The sequence below is a fragment of the Bos taurus genome, chromosome 16 (assembly GCF_002263795.3).
Source record: "Bos taurus isolate L1 Dominette 01449 registration number 42190680 breed Hereford chromosome 16, ARS-UCD2.0, whole genome shotgun sequence".
Taxonomy (NCBI): domain Eukaryota; kingdom Metazoa; phylum Chordata; class Mammalia; order Artiodactyla; family Bovidae; genus Bos; species Bos taurus.
In genome coordinates this window covers 56547670-56565624 of record NC_037343.1, presented here as the reverse complement: position 1 = coordinate 56565624, position 17955 = coordinate 56547670, and the positions used below count along the sequence as shown (strand labels likewise).

Genomic DNA, 17955 nt, shown 5'->3' with positions numbered 1-17955 from the left:
CAAGTTATTGTTTTCTTTAGCTCTGTTTGGTTCTTCTTTGTATTTTCCAACTCTTTGTTAAACTCCTCTCTGTGTTCATTCATTCTCTTCCTGAGTTCATCAGGCATCCTTATGACTGTTACCTTGAACTCTATTGGATAGATTGCTTATCTCCACTTTGTTTAGTTCTTTTGAAGTTTTGTCTTATTTCTTCATTGGAACATATTCGTATGTCTTCTCATTCTGTCTCATTCTCTTTTTATTTCTGTGTATTGAGTAGGTCAGTTATGTTTCCTCATCTCAGATTAGTAGCCTTATGTAGGAACATCCTATGGAGCCGAGCAGTACACTTGCCTCTGCTCACAGAGGAATATACTCTAGGAGTGTTCCCTGTGTGGGCTCTGTGGGTCCTTCTGTTGTAAGGGGACTGACTCTTGTGGGTATGCTGGCAGGTGGCGCTGGCCCCTGGCCTGGTTGGCTGCCAGGCTCTGAGCCAAGTGGCAGCTGCTGGCCCATGATGGACAGTGCCAGATTCTGACAAGGCTAGCTGTGTGGTCCAGGGGGTCTGAGGCTGATGCTGGATGAGTGGGTAAATGCTTTGTGCTAATAGGATAGAGAAAGGATTTCAAAATAGCACTTGCCAGTACCAGTGTCCTTGTGGTAGGACAGACTCCCGAAAATCACTGTCACCAGCATCTGTGTCCCCAGGGGGCATCCCAGTTACCTTCTGCCTCTTTGAGGGGCTCTCCAAGATAAGCAAGTGGGTCTGACCCGGGCTTCTTTCAAATTATCTCCTCTGCACTGGAACTCACTTACCACTATTTCCCACATCCCAGACTCTGGCCTCAACAAGGGTGGTCAGGAAAGACCTCTCTTTGACCTGAGCCATTTGAGCCAGGACTTGAATGATGAGAATGAATCACACAGAAGAGCATTCCAAGCCTAGAGAAGAGTAATTACTACACCTCGAGGGAGGAATAAGTTTGGCATATTCAGATTAAAAGAAAGCCAGTGGAAAGAGGGAAGGATACAAGGCAGAGGCAGAGCATGCAGGAATTTATAGGATGTGTTAAGGATTTTAGATTTTATTCTAATTGCAAGAAGCCATTACAATCAGAGCCACTGATTGGAGAAGCTTTTGGAAGGTCTCAGCAAGTGAGAGAAAGGATGAGATAGTATCACTTTTATATTATAAAAAAATTACCCTGGTTAAAATATAGAGAATAGATGCAAGTGGGGCCAGGATGGCAGGAAGAGACTAGGTAGGAGGCCTTTCCTTGCGATATTAAATCAAAAGCCACAGAGAAGGTCCAGGCTGGAAGCTGCCTGTCTATGATCAATTAATCTGCCATAGAATGGGATCTCCTCATATTAGTAAATCTAAGGAATAGTAAATTATGTCAGAACATTTCTTTGCTGTTAGGGTGCCTTTAGTTGATCTTCAAAGGGAAGATTTAGAAGCCTGTTGTTAGCCCTTGGTAGGTAGAAGGCAAGTGGTCTTCAGAGCTTAAAGACCTTCCTCAGAAACTCTGCTTAAGATAAAGCCATCCAAGCTGTTGACTGCACAGTTAATTCTATGCTCCCATTGGCTCCTTGAAGGCTCTTGTTACCTCTCTACCTTGATTCCTACTGCCACCTCCCAAATGAGGTCTCACCTCCACTCTCACCCCCATCTAATTCATTCTCCACACTACAGGGAAAATGCTATTTTAAAAACTTGAGCTTAAAGTCCATTAATGAGCTCTTCATCTTATTTCCTTTAGGAGAAGGTCCAACTCCTTAAATGTCATGATCCAGTCCCTCTTATTTCCCCAAGTCTTTCTTTCACCCACTCAATCCAGCTCTTTCTCTTGTTTCCTGGCTGAAACCTGCAGTTTCCCAGATAGACCACATTTTGCACAGACCTAGAATATTCCTCTTCCATCAATTTGTGACTAATTTCTACTTTGATTCCTAAAATAAGAAGCACTTTCTGATTAGCACTTGCTAACCCCTGTCCCATACTCCAGCACTCACCCTACCCTCACCAGCCACAGGATTCACTACATGTGCACTTCATGTTTTGATAGCTCCTTGTTCAGTTCAGCTCAGTCATTCAGTCATGTTCAACTCTTCGTGACCCCCATGGACTGCAGAATGCCAGGCGTCCCTGTCCATCACCAACTCCCAGAGCCTACTCAAACTCTTGTCCATTGAGTCGGTGATACCATCCAACCATCTCACCCTCTGTCATACCCTTCTCCTCCTGCCTTCAATCTTTCCCAGCATCAGAGTCTTTTCAAATGAGTCAGTTCTTCGCATCAGGTGGCCAAAGTACTGGAGCTTCAGCTTCAGCATCAGTCCTTCCAATGAATATTCAGGACTGATATCCTTTAGGATAGATTGGTTTGATCTCCTTGCAGTGCAAGGGACTCTCAAGAATCTTCTCCAACACCACAGTTCAAAAGCATCAATTCTTCGGTGCTCAGCCTTCTTTATGGTCCAACTCTCATACCCATGCATGACCACTGGAAAAGCCATAGCCCTGACTTAGATGGACCTCTGTCAGCAAAGTAATGTCTTTGCTTTTTAATACACTGTCTAGGTTGGTCATAGCTTTTCTTCCAAGGAGCAAGCATCTTTTAATTTCATGGCTACAGTCATCATCTGCAGTGATTTTGGAGCCCAAGAAAATAAAGTCAGCCAATCTTTCCACTGTTTCCCCATCTGTTTGCCATGAAGTGAGGGGACCGTATGCCATGATCTTAGTTTTCTGGATGTTGATTTTTAAGCCAGCTTTTTCACTCTCCTCTTTCATTTTCATCACTTTCCTCTTTGCTTTCTGCCATAAGGGTGGTGTCATCTGCATATCTGAGGTTGTTATTTCTCCTGGAATCTTGATTCCAGCTTGTGCTTTATCCAGTCCAGCATTTTGCATGATGTACTCTGCATATAGGTTAAATAAACAAGATGACAATATACAGCTTTAACATACTCCTGTTTATCTCTTCTCCAGAGTACTCAGAACTTGGGGTTATATTTGTTTTTTTTCTCCCACCAGAGTGTGAGCAACCTGAAAAATAAGACTGTGTCTTTTGCTTCCCTATATTTCAATCTCCTATCCCAATATTTAGAACCCAATAGACACTTCCTATATGTTTGCTGAATGAATACACAAAAGAATAAACACATAAATCAGTTGGAAGATACTGTGAAGGAGGCCAAGGTGGTAGGTTTGACAGCCCATGTGGGCTAAACAGATAACTTTTCCCTGTCCACAGCCTCAGACTGGTTCCCCAAACTTTGCTACCCACAAACCCACTTCTGAGAAAAAAGTGTAAGGGTGGGTGGCCAGAGGTGGTCTCACCTGTGCTAATATGAAACGGCACCTTTTGTCTGCAGTTGCAGAGACTTTCTGAGGTTGTTCTCAGAGATAAATACTGATATCATAGTTCAGTTCTGATGCTAAGGCCATTAGATTGGGCAGACACTCTCCAAAGCCGTTAACTCTGACCATTTTAAAGACCACTTCAATAACACAAAGCAAGTAAGGGACAGAGCAGGGACAGGGTCTCTCCCCTCACTCCCAGCCTACTGGGGGCACTCTGTTTGCACTGCTTATCACAGAGCTCACTTCCCTCTACTCAGCATTCAGCCTCCAGATGCCCAACAGAAACCAATTTCTGAGCCATTCTTCCAGTGAATGACCCGATCCTGTTGATCTCCCAATTACATCTAGAAACACTTAGCCGTAAGACATTTCAGTGTACTGATCGCTTGGCATTGCTTTCCTCTCAACTTGGTAATCACAACAGCCTGTGCTTTTAAAAAAAAAAAGAAAGAAAGAAAATGGAAAAAAAAAAAGCCTCTTTGTCAGGCCAGGTCCTAGTAATTGTATCGAAGGGGAAAAGAAGGAAAGCCTTTCAGTTTGGTCTTCATCCTAAAATTTCTGCCTTGGAAAAACTACTGTGATGATCTACGTTAGGATTAAAGGTGAGTTTTTGGTATTTTAGATGTATAACATCCAGAGACCTAAGGATGCCCCCAAAATGCCCTGATCATCTCCTAAAAACATATGAAGCCACAGTGTACACGCAATGAACAAAGCACATTGGGAACCAGTGTATTATATATTATTAACTAAACCAGGGCCCAATAACCCCACAGGAGAATTTAATGGTAAAAACTGGGACACAAGGCTTAAACTCAAGGATAATTAGAGTCTCTTATCCCTCTCCCTCAATCTACACATCTTGGGACCAGCCTACTCAAGACATGCCCACTGGGAAAGAGAGAGAGAAGGAAAGAGAAAATGGGAAAGAAAAGAAGGAAAGAGGGGAGGTGTTTATCCACTCTGCCATGTGGATCTCAACAGAGAAAGCAGATCATTGCACCCCTTAGAGCGCAGTATAGCTAACCAATTCTACCTCTGGACTCTTTAAGAAGAGGAGAACATACTAGAGGAACTGTGGAGTTCAAATCCAGCTGGTCTTCAGGCTCATCTGAAGAGCTTTGGTTTAATACTGATTCCTGACACCCAGCCCCCTCCCCCCACCCCTGCCCCAGCATTCTGATTAAGCAGATCTGCTGCAAAACCCAGGGAACTCAATTTTAATAGTCTCTGATTTGGGAACAATTAATGAGTCTGCTTCCTCTCCACAGCTGAAAAGGAATAATAATTTGATCATGGACTGGTGGCGGGAGGTAAAACTTTGACAGTCTTGAAAGCTGGAGTAGGGTGAAGAGGAGTGGTTTCATAGTAAATGTCTCCTTCAAGCTCCCAAGATGTGAATATTGCTGCCCCAGATAGTCTGTACAAGCAAAATGCTTTTGATTCTTTCCATTAATGCTACAGACTAAATTATAGTAAGTGGAATCTCTAAGCCACCTGGTGGACTTGCCGTTTGTCAAAGGTAAGGCAAGTGCATCCGGCAACTATGCATCAGCCCTGCACATGTTTGATGAGCGCCTCCACTAACCAGTCCAATGTGGGGGCCCAGAAGGAGGAGACCATGCCCCTTCCTCTCCCAGGGTGCAGTCTGGAACCTTCATCCCATCCAAACTTATACAGTCCTTGAAAGTAAAAGTGAAAGTCACTCAGTCATGTCTGATTCTTTGCAACTCCGTGGACTATACAGCCCATGGAGTTTTCCAGGCCAGAATACTGGATTGGGTAGCCTTTCCTCTCTCCAGGGGATCTTCCCAGCTCAGGGATCAAACCCAGGCCTCCCACATTACAGGTGGATTCTTTACCAGCTGAGCCACAAGGGAAGCCCAAGAATATTGGAGTGGGTAGCCTATCCCTTCTCCAGGGGATCTTCCTGACCCAGGACACTCCTTAGGCCCACTTTTTCTTAATTTGATTTTATCCCTGTTTTCTGACTTTATAAAAATGCATCCCTTTTTTATATGACAGCCTTTAGATATGTAAAAGCTTCTCTCCTCCAGAACAAGTTATCTCATTGTCCTATATTTGTTTTTGGTAGTTCTACCTTTAAAACAACTAATATCTTTGAGCCTTTTGAAAGGATATAAACAGAAATATTAAATAATCAACATTATCAATGTGAAGGAGCCTATATATGATCATTTATTTGTCTGTTCTAAAGTTTGGCCTGGAGTTATATGTGTATTGGGAAGAAATGCGGGGTTCTGGCCCCTTTAAGGAACTGAGGCAGATTCAGGGGAAAGGGTTATTAGTGCATAAGGCAGAAGTGAGCTGAAGACAAGCATGTTTTATGTTGATCTAAAATGAGAAACTCAAGCAGTGAGAAAATAAAGGAAAAAGGAAGGCAGACAAGCCAGTTGCTCTAAAGACCAGCTAGAGAATATCCTGGAAGCCAGGAAATAATCACTGTGCTCCCAAGGTGGCAAGGGGGGGGGGGAGGTGCTTACTCACACTTGTCCCTGAAATGTAACTGGACCCTCTAGGAACAGGTGGGATCAGGTACTCTAACGAGCTCTTGGACAGGCTGGAGATGCAAGTTGAGAGCTTTTCTATAGCTATCAAGGAAATACATTTTGGAGGGTTAAGATATTTAATGTGAACAAAGAACTTTGAGCTAACTTTAATCTTTGGGGCCTTATATGCTTATAAGATAAATATTTGTTGTGGTTTAGTTTCTAAGTCACATACGACTCTTGCGACCCCATGGACTGTAGCCCACCAGGTTCTTCTGTCCGTGGGATTTCCCAGACAAGAATACTGGAGTGGGTTGCCATTCCCTTTCTCCAGGGGATCTTCCCCGCCAGGGACTGAACCTGGGTCTCCTGCTTGGCAGGCAGATTCTTTACCACTGTGCCACCTGGGAGACCTATATGATGTTCGTTAATCATTTGCTGTCTGAATAGATGTAGATCCAGTTAACTGTATCATAGGTTATAGTCCCCATTTTAGTAGTGTAAGGAGCACTTGACCTGGAGTCTGAAAACCTAAGTTCAAATGAACGGAGGAAGTCACGTGATCTTTCTGAGCTAGTTTCCTTCTCTGTAAAATAAGTCTTCAACCTATAACAATGTCTTCCTCTCATGTTTCTTGCAAGAATTACATGGAAATAAATGCACACTTGGTAAAGTACTAGTTCTATAGGACTATTTTGTATTCCCTGGCGGAACATGCCTGAAGCAGGTGGTGGCTTGTTCCACACTACCTTAAATGGAAGGGAACCTAATCCGTGGTGTGGCAGCACGCTGCACAGTCCTTATGCAGGAGGAGTTAACACATCTCCAATAGGGGTCTTGCATAAAGCCTACCAAACCACCAGAAGCTCTTACTAGCACAGATGCGTCGTTGAGGTTGCTATGTTACCTCCCTTGTCTGGCATTGTGCTGCTGCTTGCTCCGGCCCACTGGGTGATTCTTCAAGTGGCCCTCTGTTGTACCTGCAGTGCACCGGTTCTGCCACTAGGGGCCGCTATAGGTTCCCATGAGGTCCCTACCTCACCTCTCTTCATGATTCTGCTACAGTTCGCAGGATGCAGAACCACAGCAGCGCACCACCCTTTCCATTGAACCCAGAGATCATATATTTACAGGGTACCCAAGGCACTTTTCCTCCCGTGGAAAGCTCTGCCTTTAACTAGCTCCCATAAGCTCCTGCAGTCCAGTAAAGCTCCTCCCTCGGGACCTCTGCTTTCTGGCTTGCCTGTTGAGCATTAAAATCTGCCCTGAAGCCAAGCTCTTCAAGACACATGATTTAAGCTTCTCTTTCAGCTAATTAGATATTGTTCTACAAATTGGGCTGTTCTCTCTGAAAGATGAGCAGCAATTTATTTCCTCTGCCCTCTCCTTAAACTTAACTGAACTGTAAAACATGGCCATTTGATTGTTTAGTCCAATCAGGAAATTATTTTGCATGAGAAATAGATATCCATCTTCTTGCTAATACTAAGCCTGTTTGGGGCATTACTTATGGGTTGCTGTGAAAATGGTGGACGGCTATGCTTAAATCCCTCTCATTCTTTTGAGATGTGGGCTCTGCGGTGATTTATTGTGGCCCATGTATCTGTAATCATCACCTAAGTAACCCATCACTCTCTGTATTAACATACTTTCACCCTTGCTAGAGGAATATTTTTATTATCCTCATCTTTCTGATGAGAAGACGGATGCCAGGAAGTCAGGCTATTTGCCTAAGCTAAACAAGTGGGGGAGTGGGGGAGTCACACAGTGAACCCAGCTTTTTGGTCTTCAGATCCCATAAAGCTGTATACTGTCTGATAAACCCAACATCAGTTGAAGATTCACTGAGGATTCCTTATCGCTCTTGATGAAGTACTGTCAGATTCTCTAAAATGTTTTACAGTCCAAGGGGCTCTCATGCATAGTGGGAGGTCCCTACCCCACTATGGAAACTGCCTCTTTTCCTGTGCAGGGGGCCGGGTCTTCCCTCATCCTCAAGACTGTGCCCAGCATTTGATGAACGGAGACACTCTGAGCGGGGTTTACACCATCTTCCTCAACGGAGAACTAAGCCAGAAGTTACAGGTGTACTGCGACATGACCACCGATGGGGGTGGTTGGATTGTAAGTATCTATGGCTGTTCTCCAGGCACGCCAGCGACCTTGGTGCCTCCATCCACCTGGCTCGGCACCCATCCATCCATACTTCACCATCCTTTGGCCATTTTTTCATCCACTCTCCCCACCCCTCCACCCTCACCCCACAGGTCCACTCTATAACTCTGCATCGTCCTCAGGGCCCTTGTTCAGCAGCCCTATCACAGGTTTGAACAGGCAGAGGAAGGAATAAGAATATGAGGCTGTAGTGGTCCAGCCAAGAAAGGGGGACCCAGGAAAATGGCTCCTTCTGGGGGGATAGTTCATGCAGGAGGGTGCCAGGAAAAGAGAGAAGTAGCTCAGAGAGGCCCAGGGGTCTTCCCTGCTGAAAACTGCATCTATGATAAGGAGTAGAGGAGGTGAGTCCCTCGCAGGAGGAGGGAAGTCTCTATGGGGAAGTGATCAGTATCTTTCTGTTGGAGAATCACATATGGCGGAGCAGTTAAGGTGCAGAAAGTGGATCGCCACCTCTATGTACAAAGGCCACCCCTGTCTCCATCCTCTCCTGGCCTTTCCGGTTCTTCCCCAATAGTCTTCAGGGAGCAGAAGTGGTAGGGAAAAGAGAGACTCCATTTCCTATCACGCTCCTCCCATGTCCAATAGGGCAGTACAGAGAGAAGAGAATGGGCAGCCTGGCGAATGGCCTCACACATCACTGCAGGCCACTATGCAGGTGGGGGAGTTCTGGCAGCCTGGCCCGAAAGCAGCCCAGCATTAGCTGAGTCAGTTGCAGATGGAAACCCTACCCCTTCACCCCACTTCCTCCTGAGGATCCCACTTCCAGCAGCAACACACCATGCTGGATTTTTCACAGTGCCAAATGGATAGTTGTTGAATGGAGTCAAACTCTTGGGAGATGTCTTCTTTTATGTTTCTGACATATATGTGCCTTCTTCTTAAAGCATAATCGGAAGTTGAAGTCGAGGCTGATGTATTGGAGGTTAAATGAAATTAGCACTTAAACAGCTCAGAAAGTGAATGATACACACTTGCTTTGCCTGAAACAAGATGATGACGTTACTGGCTGATCTGAAATGGGTCCCATTCTTTTGGTGAAAAATGCTTTCTGCTGCATGCCACGGTGTGAAAAGATGAATTTGAGAGCCTAGCCTATTTCCCTTGACTATCGGGGGTTTGATATGTATCCTGAATCCTTTCTACATGGCAGGGGTGCAAATTAGTGTCAACATCACACCCCAGCCTATTCATCAAGGGCCCCTGGGCTTCAGAGAAGGGCTCCGAGCGTCTCCTGCCATGACCGCTGTGCACATACCGAGCTCTACTGCAGTGGTGCTTACCTGAGTGTCTCTGTCACTGCAGATATAAAACTCTGGTGCAGTAGTTTGACTCATTTTTTTTTCATTTGTCCCCCTCTCTCTTCACAGGTATTCCAGAGGCGGCAGAATGGCCAAACTGATTTTTTCCGGAAATGGGCTGAGTACCGTGTTGGCTTTGGGAACCTGGAGGATGAGTTTTGGCTGGGTAACGCCTCCTTTTTTGTTTCCCTTGGAATGCTACTCCGGCTTTTTGTCCGTCTCTCTCTGTTCTGTGTCCATCTGGGATTATCAGAAACCCTGGGTCTGTTGAGAAGTTGACAGCTCGTGAATTGCTTTCAGTACCTCTTGCTCTGTTTGGCTCCACTATTGATCTGTTTTTATCTTGTGGTGGTGTTTTCCTCTTTGCTCTGTCTCTTCCCATCCTCATTAATAGTCTCTTATGCTGATGGGTCTTGACGTGAGGCAACTTTTACAAAGGGAGTGAGCTGCCTGGTGGGGGAAGGGGGCAGGGGGAGCAATAGGCTGGCGGGTCATCTCTCAGAAGCCAGGCATCAGCCAGCCAGCCTGCAGGCCAGGAGGAAAATGAGACAGTCGCTCAGACCTTGTTCCTTGGAGGAATATTATTACCTGACTTGGGATGGAAAAGGAAAAAATGAAAATGACATTAGAGGTGACCGGCAATTTCCTAGAGGTCTAACACAAGCGGGAGGTGTAGATTGAGAACCGAACTGATGTGAGAAGGTAAACAGAACCCGACCCAGGCAGATGGCAGAGGAGCCAGTTCCAGAAAGCAGTACATTTATTATTCCCTGCATCTCCCTGTTAGATTTTCACAGTGATCATGAAGGGAGGCCAAGGAAAGGCAATAATTGTCTTCTATATCTGTGGTCTCCTCTCTATCTCCCGCTCAGCCTCACCATCCTTCTCTTGGATGTTCCTATCAGAACCCCGTAACTGGCCTTCCTGCCTCCTGGATCAACCATTGTCTACATGGCCACTAGAACTATCTCCCTCATGGCAAAATCTGAGCAATGGCTAGCCCCATTTGTAGAACTTTTAAATGGGTCCCCGTCACCCGCACCTTAGCTATGGTACAAGGCCCTCCTCTTGGGCCTGCTCCCCACCACCAAGAGCCCCATTCCCCTTCCCTGCACCCTCCAACTGACACCAAACTCCAAATATTTTCTTATTGAAGTATAGTTGATTGGCAGTGTTTCAAGTATAGTTGCATATTGGCATAGTTGATTGGCATAGTTTCAAGTATGTATAACTGCAAAATGATGCAGTTATACATACACACATAAATACATATATCCTTTTTCAGATTCTTTTCCATTATCAGTTATTATAAGATATTGAATATAGTTCCCTGTGCTATATACAGTAAGTCCTATTGTTTATCTATTGGGTTGGTCAAAATGTTTTTTCGGATTTTTGTGGAAGGTAGTATGGAAAAACCCAAACAAACTTTTGAGCCAATACAGTGTTTGTATATAGTAATGTATATCTGTTAACTCCCAATTCCCAATTCATCCCTCCCTTTCCCCAGACTCCAAAGCCTTAGAATCACTGTTTCCTTTGCAAGGGACCTCTGCCTATCAACTCTCCCCACCCCCATACACCTTGCTGTGCTTCGCTGCATATTCAAAGCCTCAGCTCACCTCCTCTTCCCCAGTAGGACCTGTCCTAACCATTTTTCTCTAATTTTGCCTGCAGGAGCAGTCTCTCTCTTTTGTGGCCGAAATCAGGGTCTGTTTTCCTTTCTGTTTCTCTTGACTATACTATGTAAACTTCTTTCAGGCCTGGGACCTAACCATATTCATTTTCAACCTCATTACCTGTCACAGTGGCTGAGGATAGTAGGTACCTAAAGTGTAGATACCAATCAATCACTCAATTGATAAGAATTTACTGAATGCCTACTAGATGCCCAGATCTGTATTTGCTGATGAATGTAATAAAAATAGAAGGTAAAAAAGGAAAGAGAAGTGAATAGGAAAGTATCCTTGCCTTCTAAGAGTTTGCAGTCAGCTTGGGAGGTAAGTGTAAAGCACAGAAATCGATGTGCCCACAGCAGACAGTGCTCATGCTTCCCCAGCCTCAGCCACTGGACGCCACAGTCACTTCTGGGAAACATCTGAACTGTCGCACGCTTCAATTTTCTATATATCACTTTTTTAAAAAATTATTTATTTGGCTGTGCTGGGTCCCAGGTGTGGCGCATGGGATCCTTAGTTGTAGCATGTGGGATCCAGTTTCCTGGCGAGGGACTGAACCCTGGCCCCTTGCATTGGAAGCTTGGGGTCTGGACTACTGGACCGCCAGGAAAGTCCCTATGTATCACTTTTAATAAATGAAATCTATTCTTTCGTGAAAGAAACGTCACAGCATTGCCAAAAACAGAAAGCGAGTCATCATGTGCCATAAATAAAAGGGAATCTTAAAAATAAATGCAATGAAAACAGCAAAAATACTAAATGCCAGTTGTTGCTGGTGCTGGTGGTGTTAAAAATGGAGATTAGAAAGTGTTGAGTGTTAAACCACAAAGTTTTTGTTGTTGCTGCTGTTCAGCCGCTAAGTCGTGTTTGACTCTTCGAAACTTCATGAACTGCAGCACGCCAGGCTCCCCTGTCCTTCACTATCTCCTGGAGTCTGCTCAAGTTCATGTCCATCGAGTTGATGATGCCATCCAACCATCTCATCCTCTGTCATCCCCTTCTCCTCCTGCCTTCCATCTTTCCCAGCATCAAGGTCTTTTCCACTGAGTCAGCTCTTCACATCAGGTGGCCAAAGTATTGGAGCTTCAGCTTCAATATCAGTCCTTCCAATGAATACACACAGAGTACTAGATCCAGACTGAGAGGAACAGTTAGAATCAGGATTAAGGCTTCCCCTCCATCTACGGAGAAAGAGACAGAATTTGGAAATACCTTTCTCCCTACACATTTAAAGTTATTTAGTCCTTACTCCAAAAATGGCTTCCTGGGTGGTTCAGTGGTAAAGAATCCACCTGCCAATGCACGGGGTTCAGGAGACACGGATTCGATCCCTAGATCAGGCAAATCCCCTGGAGGAGGAAATGGCAACCCACCCCAGTATTCTTTCCAGGAATATCCCACGGACAGAGGAACCTGGTGGGCTATAGTCCATGGGGTCACAAAGAGTCAGACATGACTAAGCACATTCCCCAATTATTTCTCGTATCATCAGAGATGCCCTCTCACACTCAGAAACACTGTACTCATCTATGAGCTAGGCCACAGATATTCAGAGAAGGAAGAGTCAGCTTCCTGCAGAAGGCATTGAGAGATGAGTAAAAAGGATGAAGGAGGGAGGGGGATAAGAAAAGAGGGAAGGCAGGGATCCCATTGACATGAGCACACGGGAAAATGAAAAACCATCCAACTAGAGCAAAGATGCAGCTCAGGGAAAGAAGGAAATGAGGTGAGGTGGGTTGAACAAATGTTACAGTCCCTCAAGTGAGGAAGGGAAGCTTTGACTTAATGCCATACGTAATAGGGAGCCAGGGAGGGCTCTTAAGTAGAAGCACAGCCTGGTAGCAGTACTCAGGTGAGGGGTAATACTCTGACCACGGTTTACGTTGTCAGCTGGGTTCCCTAGAAGCAAAGTCTGACACTGGGATTCTTGTTCAAGCCATTTATTGGGCAAGTGCTCTCAGAAGTGGGTGGGGAAAACAGGATAGAGCAGGGAGGAGTTTAACAGTGTGATCTTGGTGGGAGATTAGCATCGGTCTGATCCCCAGGAAGCTCTGGAGCATGAACTGCTCCTCAGAGTTGATCCCCAGTGGGGCAAGGGGGCTGGAATTTGGGACTACCCACCCCCTACATCAGGCATTGATGGGGCTCTGCCCCAAGGCATGGGGGAGGGAGAGGGTAATTTCCAGAGTGAAGCAACTCCTGTTTGGGTAATAAACCTGTGAGTTGTTAGCAGCTGAGGTTATGTCCACTGACCAGTTAAAGGGCATCTGGGTAGGGCACCACCAGGATCCACCACATCACAAGCCAAGTGTAGGGTACCAGTAACCCAGTAAACGGCAAATAGCAAAGTTATATAACATATAATATATAATTAACATAAGGCTTTAACTCTCAAACAGGACAGGGAAACAGAAAGATCCAGGTGACCCTCCATCAGCCATATCACCTCTCTGGACTTCAGCCACGTTTTCAACAAAACAAAGAGACTAGCCTAAGTAATCTCTAAATTCCCTTCCATCTGCAATATTTGCAGTTCTAAATCATGGTGTACTCTGATAGATATCAAATGTCACAGCAAAGCAGGAGGACCCCAGTTCAGCAAGCAGGTAGAAATCAGGAGGACTCCAAGATCACCAGCAATGTGGGGGTGGGGGCGGTTCAAAGTCTGGGCAGGGAGGTCAGAATCAGAAAGATCCAGAGCACAGCCAGCCAGAGCAAAGAGACAAGAAAATATGAGAAAATACCACCAAGAAGGATCTGGGCTCTGCCTAACTCTGGACTTCTGGGGTTTGCACCTATTAGATCAAAGGCTAGGAAGCTTAGAGGCCAAGGAGACAGTGGTGGGAGGGCCAAGAGGGTGGGCCGGGGGGTGAGGGTACATGACTGACCAGATAGATGAGTGCAGAGGTGGCAGTGCAAAGATATAACAGGTAGATCCGAGAGACAGGAGCTGGCGTCAGGAGACAGGGGACAATATTCTCTGACCCAGTTATGGGAGCCTCAGGAGGGCTGAGGCAGAGAACAGGAAAGGCAGTGTAATTAAAGGTGGATGGAACCCCCTCCCAGGCTATTGGGTAGGATGTCCAGATCCTCTGGACCCTGAGGGTCCACTCTGAGTTCCCCTGATCAATGCTCCTACCTCCTGCTTCCTATCACTCACACCAAAGGAGTCACACCATGATGGTGCTCATCATTTTCAACCCACACTGTGGTTTGGAGTGGGAGGTGGAGGGGAGGCAGGGGGCAGGCCTAGGCCAGGAATCCTATGGCTCAGAGCTTGTCAGTTACTGGGTCAGTACTTGATGGCAGGACCCTTGAGCTGATCTGCAGTGGGAACTCACCAGCAGAACTTGGTGGCTTTTTTGTAGGAGGAAATCTGGGGTCTGTTAAGGTCTGATTGGACTTCCCTGGTGGCTCAGTGGTAAGGAATCCGCCTGCCAGTGCAGGAGAGACGCAGGTTCAATCTTGGGGTCGGGAAGATCCCCTGGAGTAGAAAATGGCAACCCATTCCAGTATTCTTGCCTGGGAAATCCCGTGGACAGAGGAACCTGGTGGGCTACAGTCCATGGGGTCACAGAGTCAGACATGACCTAGCAACTCAACAACAACAACAAGGGTCTGTTAGATAACCAGCTGGGAAGGTCTAAAAGCTAAAGCAACCCAGTATTCCTCCTCTTTCCCAGAACATCTGTTTTGAGGCCATAGTCGCATTCTGCCACCCATGTCCGAAGCCACTGCAGCCAGGCTCACTGCTTTCTTGCCTCTTCTTCACAGGGCTGGACAACATACACAGGATCACGTCCCAGGGCCGCTACGAGCTGCGCGTGGACATGCGTGATGGGCAGGAGACCGCCTTTGCCTCCTATGACAGGTTCTCTGTTGAGGACAACAGAAGCCTGTACAAACTCCGCCTAGGAGGTTACAACGGCACCGCAGGTACCCTGGCCCCCAAGAAGCCCCCGATGGTGGTGGACGTGCAGTAGGGCCCACACTCCAGGCCGAGCTGCACTGGGCAGTGACAGCAGCACCCACAGAGCTGGTGAAGTCCCTGCTGGCCAAGGAGGAGGGTGGAGGGCTGGAAGCGCTGGCTCTGGTCCAGGCTGCCCCCCACCTGGGTTGAAACAGTCCCCTGGAGGAGGGCATGACAACGCACTCCAGTATTCATGCCTGGAGCATCCCATGGACAGAGGAACCTGGCGGGTTACAGTCCATAAGGTTTCTAAGAGTCAGACATGACTGAAGGGACTTTGGCACGCATGCAAGCTCCTCACCACTCAGGTGACCTGCAATCACTTTCTCAAGGACTTCAGTTTCCTCATCTGGAAAATCTTAATAACGATGCCTGCCCTAGTTCGCAGAGGAGACAGAAAAAATAATGTGATAAATAGAGTGAAAGTGCTTTTTGAAGTTAAAAAAAAGTACCATGCGAGGGTGAAGGATTATTTTTCTTGTCTAGATTAGTCAATATGGGCTCTCATCCAGTGAAAGCATAATCATCTATTGTCTGGATAGAAATCTCCCCTGCAATGACAGCTAGGAAAATCATCTTTGAACTAATGAAAATAAGACAGATGCCCCCATTCTGAGCTGGCCCTCCTCTAACAGCAGTCTTCATCACACCTCCATCAGGGAACAAACAACATCTCTACATGTCCCCCCACAGGCCACATGTCTTTTCAGTCCTCCACAAGAACCCATACAGGCACGTTTTCTGTAGATTTTATGACACTTCCACTGAATACAACAAGCGTCTCTATAAGCTCTGTTGCATTAAGAGTTTTATCAGGATATCGTATCCCAGTCTGATTCTTAGGCTCTGCCAATCTATTTCCTAGGTTCCCTTCCAGTACATATCCTAAAACCTGTTTTGCCAAATATTCCACTATTTGGTATATGGAGTTATTGGTCCTTTCATTAACTCCAATTATATGGCTAAATGCGAGGGTATAAATTTAGCAGCATGTTCAAGGCTCTTGGAGTTAAGACCATCAAAGTGTTGCCTCTCCAATGACTGCATCTGCTCAGCCGTTTCTCTGCTCAGCCAGGTGTCTTTTCTCCAAAGAGAAGACATGCTTTCCCTTGTTGTTCACATGAGAGATCATGCCCCATGGCAATCAGACCTGCCCGAAGTGCCCCAATAAAAGATCCAATTTACCCACACTTTGGATGTAAAATAGTCGTTTGAAATGGAGTGTATTACACAAAATGTCAGACCAAACCATTTCAGAAATAACCTGATACCAACCACTCCCTAAGATTAGAATCGTGCCTGCAGAAATCCGTCCTTATTTCTCCCACAGAAAGACAAGCAAGCCCTCCCACTTCCTCACCTGACCGAGCCCCCTCCCTCCTCCTCAGTGGCCCCAGGCTGTGCTCTTGCCTGTTGAACTTGGGCCCAACCTCCGCAGCCTCTGTGTAGCTCTGTCTCACTGCTGGACCCCGTGAAGGTCGTAGCTGTTGGACTGAGCTCTACTCTCATGATTCAGAGGCAAGTCCCACCAACAGTTTTGCCAATCATCAAAAATGAATTGCAGTCTGACCTCGTAGGTCAAATATTCAGTTCATCTTCTTCAAACGATGAGAAGCTAGGCTTATGTAGGCCCCTTCTCTGGACAACTTCACACAATGGTGGTTCTTTCCAGACTGGAAGGTCTCCAGGGAGGAGGAGCCGTCCTGTCTCTGGCATTTACTATTGCCCAAGTCCCCTGGCCTTTATCTTGCATGTTGCTCATCTTTATTGGCCCCACTAGAACAGTGGCCTCTGTGGCCTTCAATGCCAAGTTTGGTCCCTTCTCCCATCTCCATTGTTCTCGAGCCTGCAAAAATCCAATTCTCTAACCAGGACTCTTAATTGAATTGGAGCTGAACATTACAAGTAAAATTATGGCGAAAAGGTTGTTGAGCAACCTCTAAAAGTTCATCGTGTGAATTGTGAGGACTCATAAGGAGCATAAGGCATGACCTCTGCAAGAACTAAACTTTTATCTGAAAAAGAAACAGTTTGGAAGCAACTCACCACAAAATGAAGGGTACTCACTTCCAGTTTAATGTGCGTTTGGAGAAGGGGGTCTTAGAGGTTGAAGAAGGCTTCATGAAAGCAGCAGCATTTGGCTGGGATCCCAGGGGGAAAGAAACATTCCAGGGAAAGAAAATCCTGGGGGAAAATCACAGAAGGAGCAGTTAGTGTGGAGGGAGGGCAAGTGCAGAGGACCTGGCTGCCCAGGACAAGGTGTGAGTTCAGAAAGAATAGAAAGGAAGCAGGTGGAGTAGGGTGGAGTCAGACCCTGAAGGGCCTTAAGGCCAAGGGGACAGAGGAGTTCTGTCTTAATACGGTGGGCAGTGGGGAGCCATGGTGGGTCCTGAGTGACATAGTGGATGTGGAGTTTTAGGAAGATCCGAGTGTCAGCCTTAAATAGGATAAAGCAAACCTGAGTGAAGACCAGAGACCAGCTGGAGCTGCTGCATTAATCTTGGTAGGAGGTCACAAGGGCCTTGGCTGATCTTAGGAGTTAAGAGAAAAGCATAAATCCAAACAGCAGTTTGAGAGAGAAAAACCAAGACTTAGATAATAGATGGACTGAACGTATGAGGTGGATTTATGAACTAGGAACGGGATCTAGGGAGGAGACAAAGACCAACATCAGGATCATATGTGAGACAGCAGCAGGCAACATCCGAAGTGGAAGCAGGAGGGAATAGTTCCCAGGGAGGGCAGCTTCTAGGTTAGAGAGATAAGCAGAAGATGAGAATATAGAAACGTGGGTAGAGACAAAATAGGGGACTGATGGTAAAAAAAGAGTCTCTAGAAAGTAGGATTAAGCCAGGATTTTTTAAGACACAGGGATTGAGTATGAGTTAGGGTGAGAAGAGATGAAAATGCTAAAATATCAATATATATCTATCTCTATCTGTATCTATATGAAAAAAGGAAAAAAAGTAAGAAC

The 17955-nt window shown here is 46.0% G+C and overlaps 1 protein-coding gene across 3 annotated transcripts in view; it reads left to right on the top strand.

Moving 5' to 3' along the window:
• TNR (tenascin R) overlaps nucleotides 1-17955 on the top strand; it is a 496875-nt gene that overhangs the window by 467970 nt on the left and 10950 nt on the right. For all 3 annotated transcript variants that reach the window (XM_024976261.1, XM_024976262.1, NM_001205928.3), the window contains 3 exons: nucleotides 7832-7983; nucleotides 9402-9498; nucleotides 14786-14947. In XM_024976261.1, the coding sequence (XP_024832029.1) occupies nucleotides 7832-7983; nucleotides 9402-9498; nucleotides 14786-14947 (411 nt within the window). The remainder of the gene's footprint in view (nucleotides 1-7831; nucleotides 7984-9401; nucleotides 9499-14785; nucleotides 14948-17955) is intronic.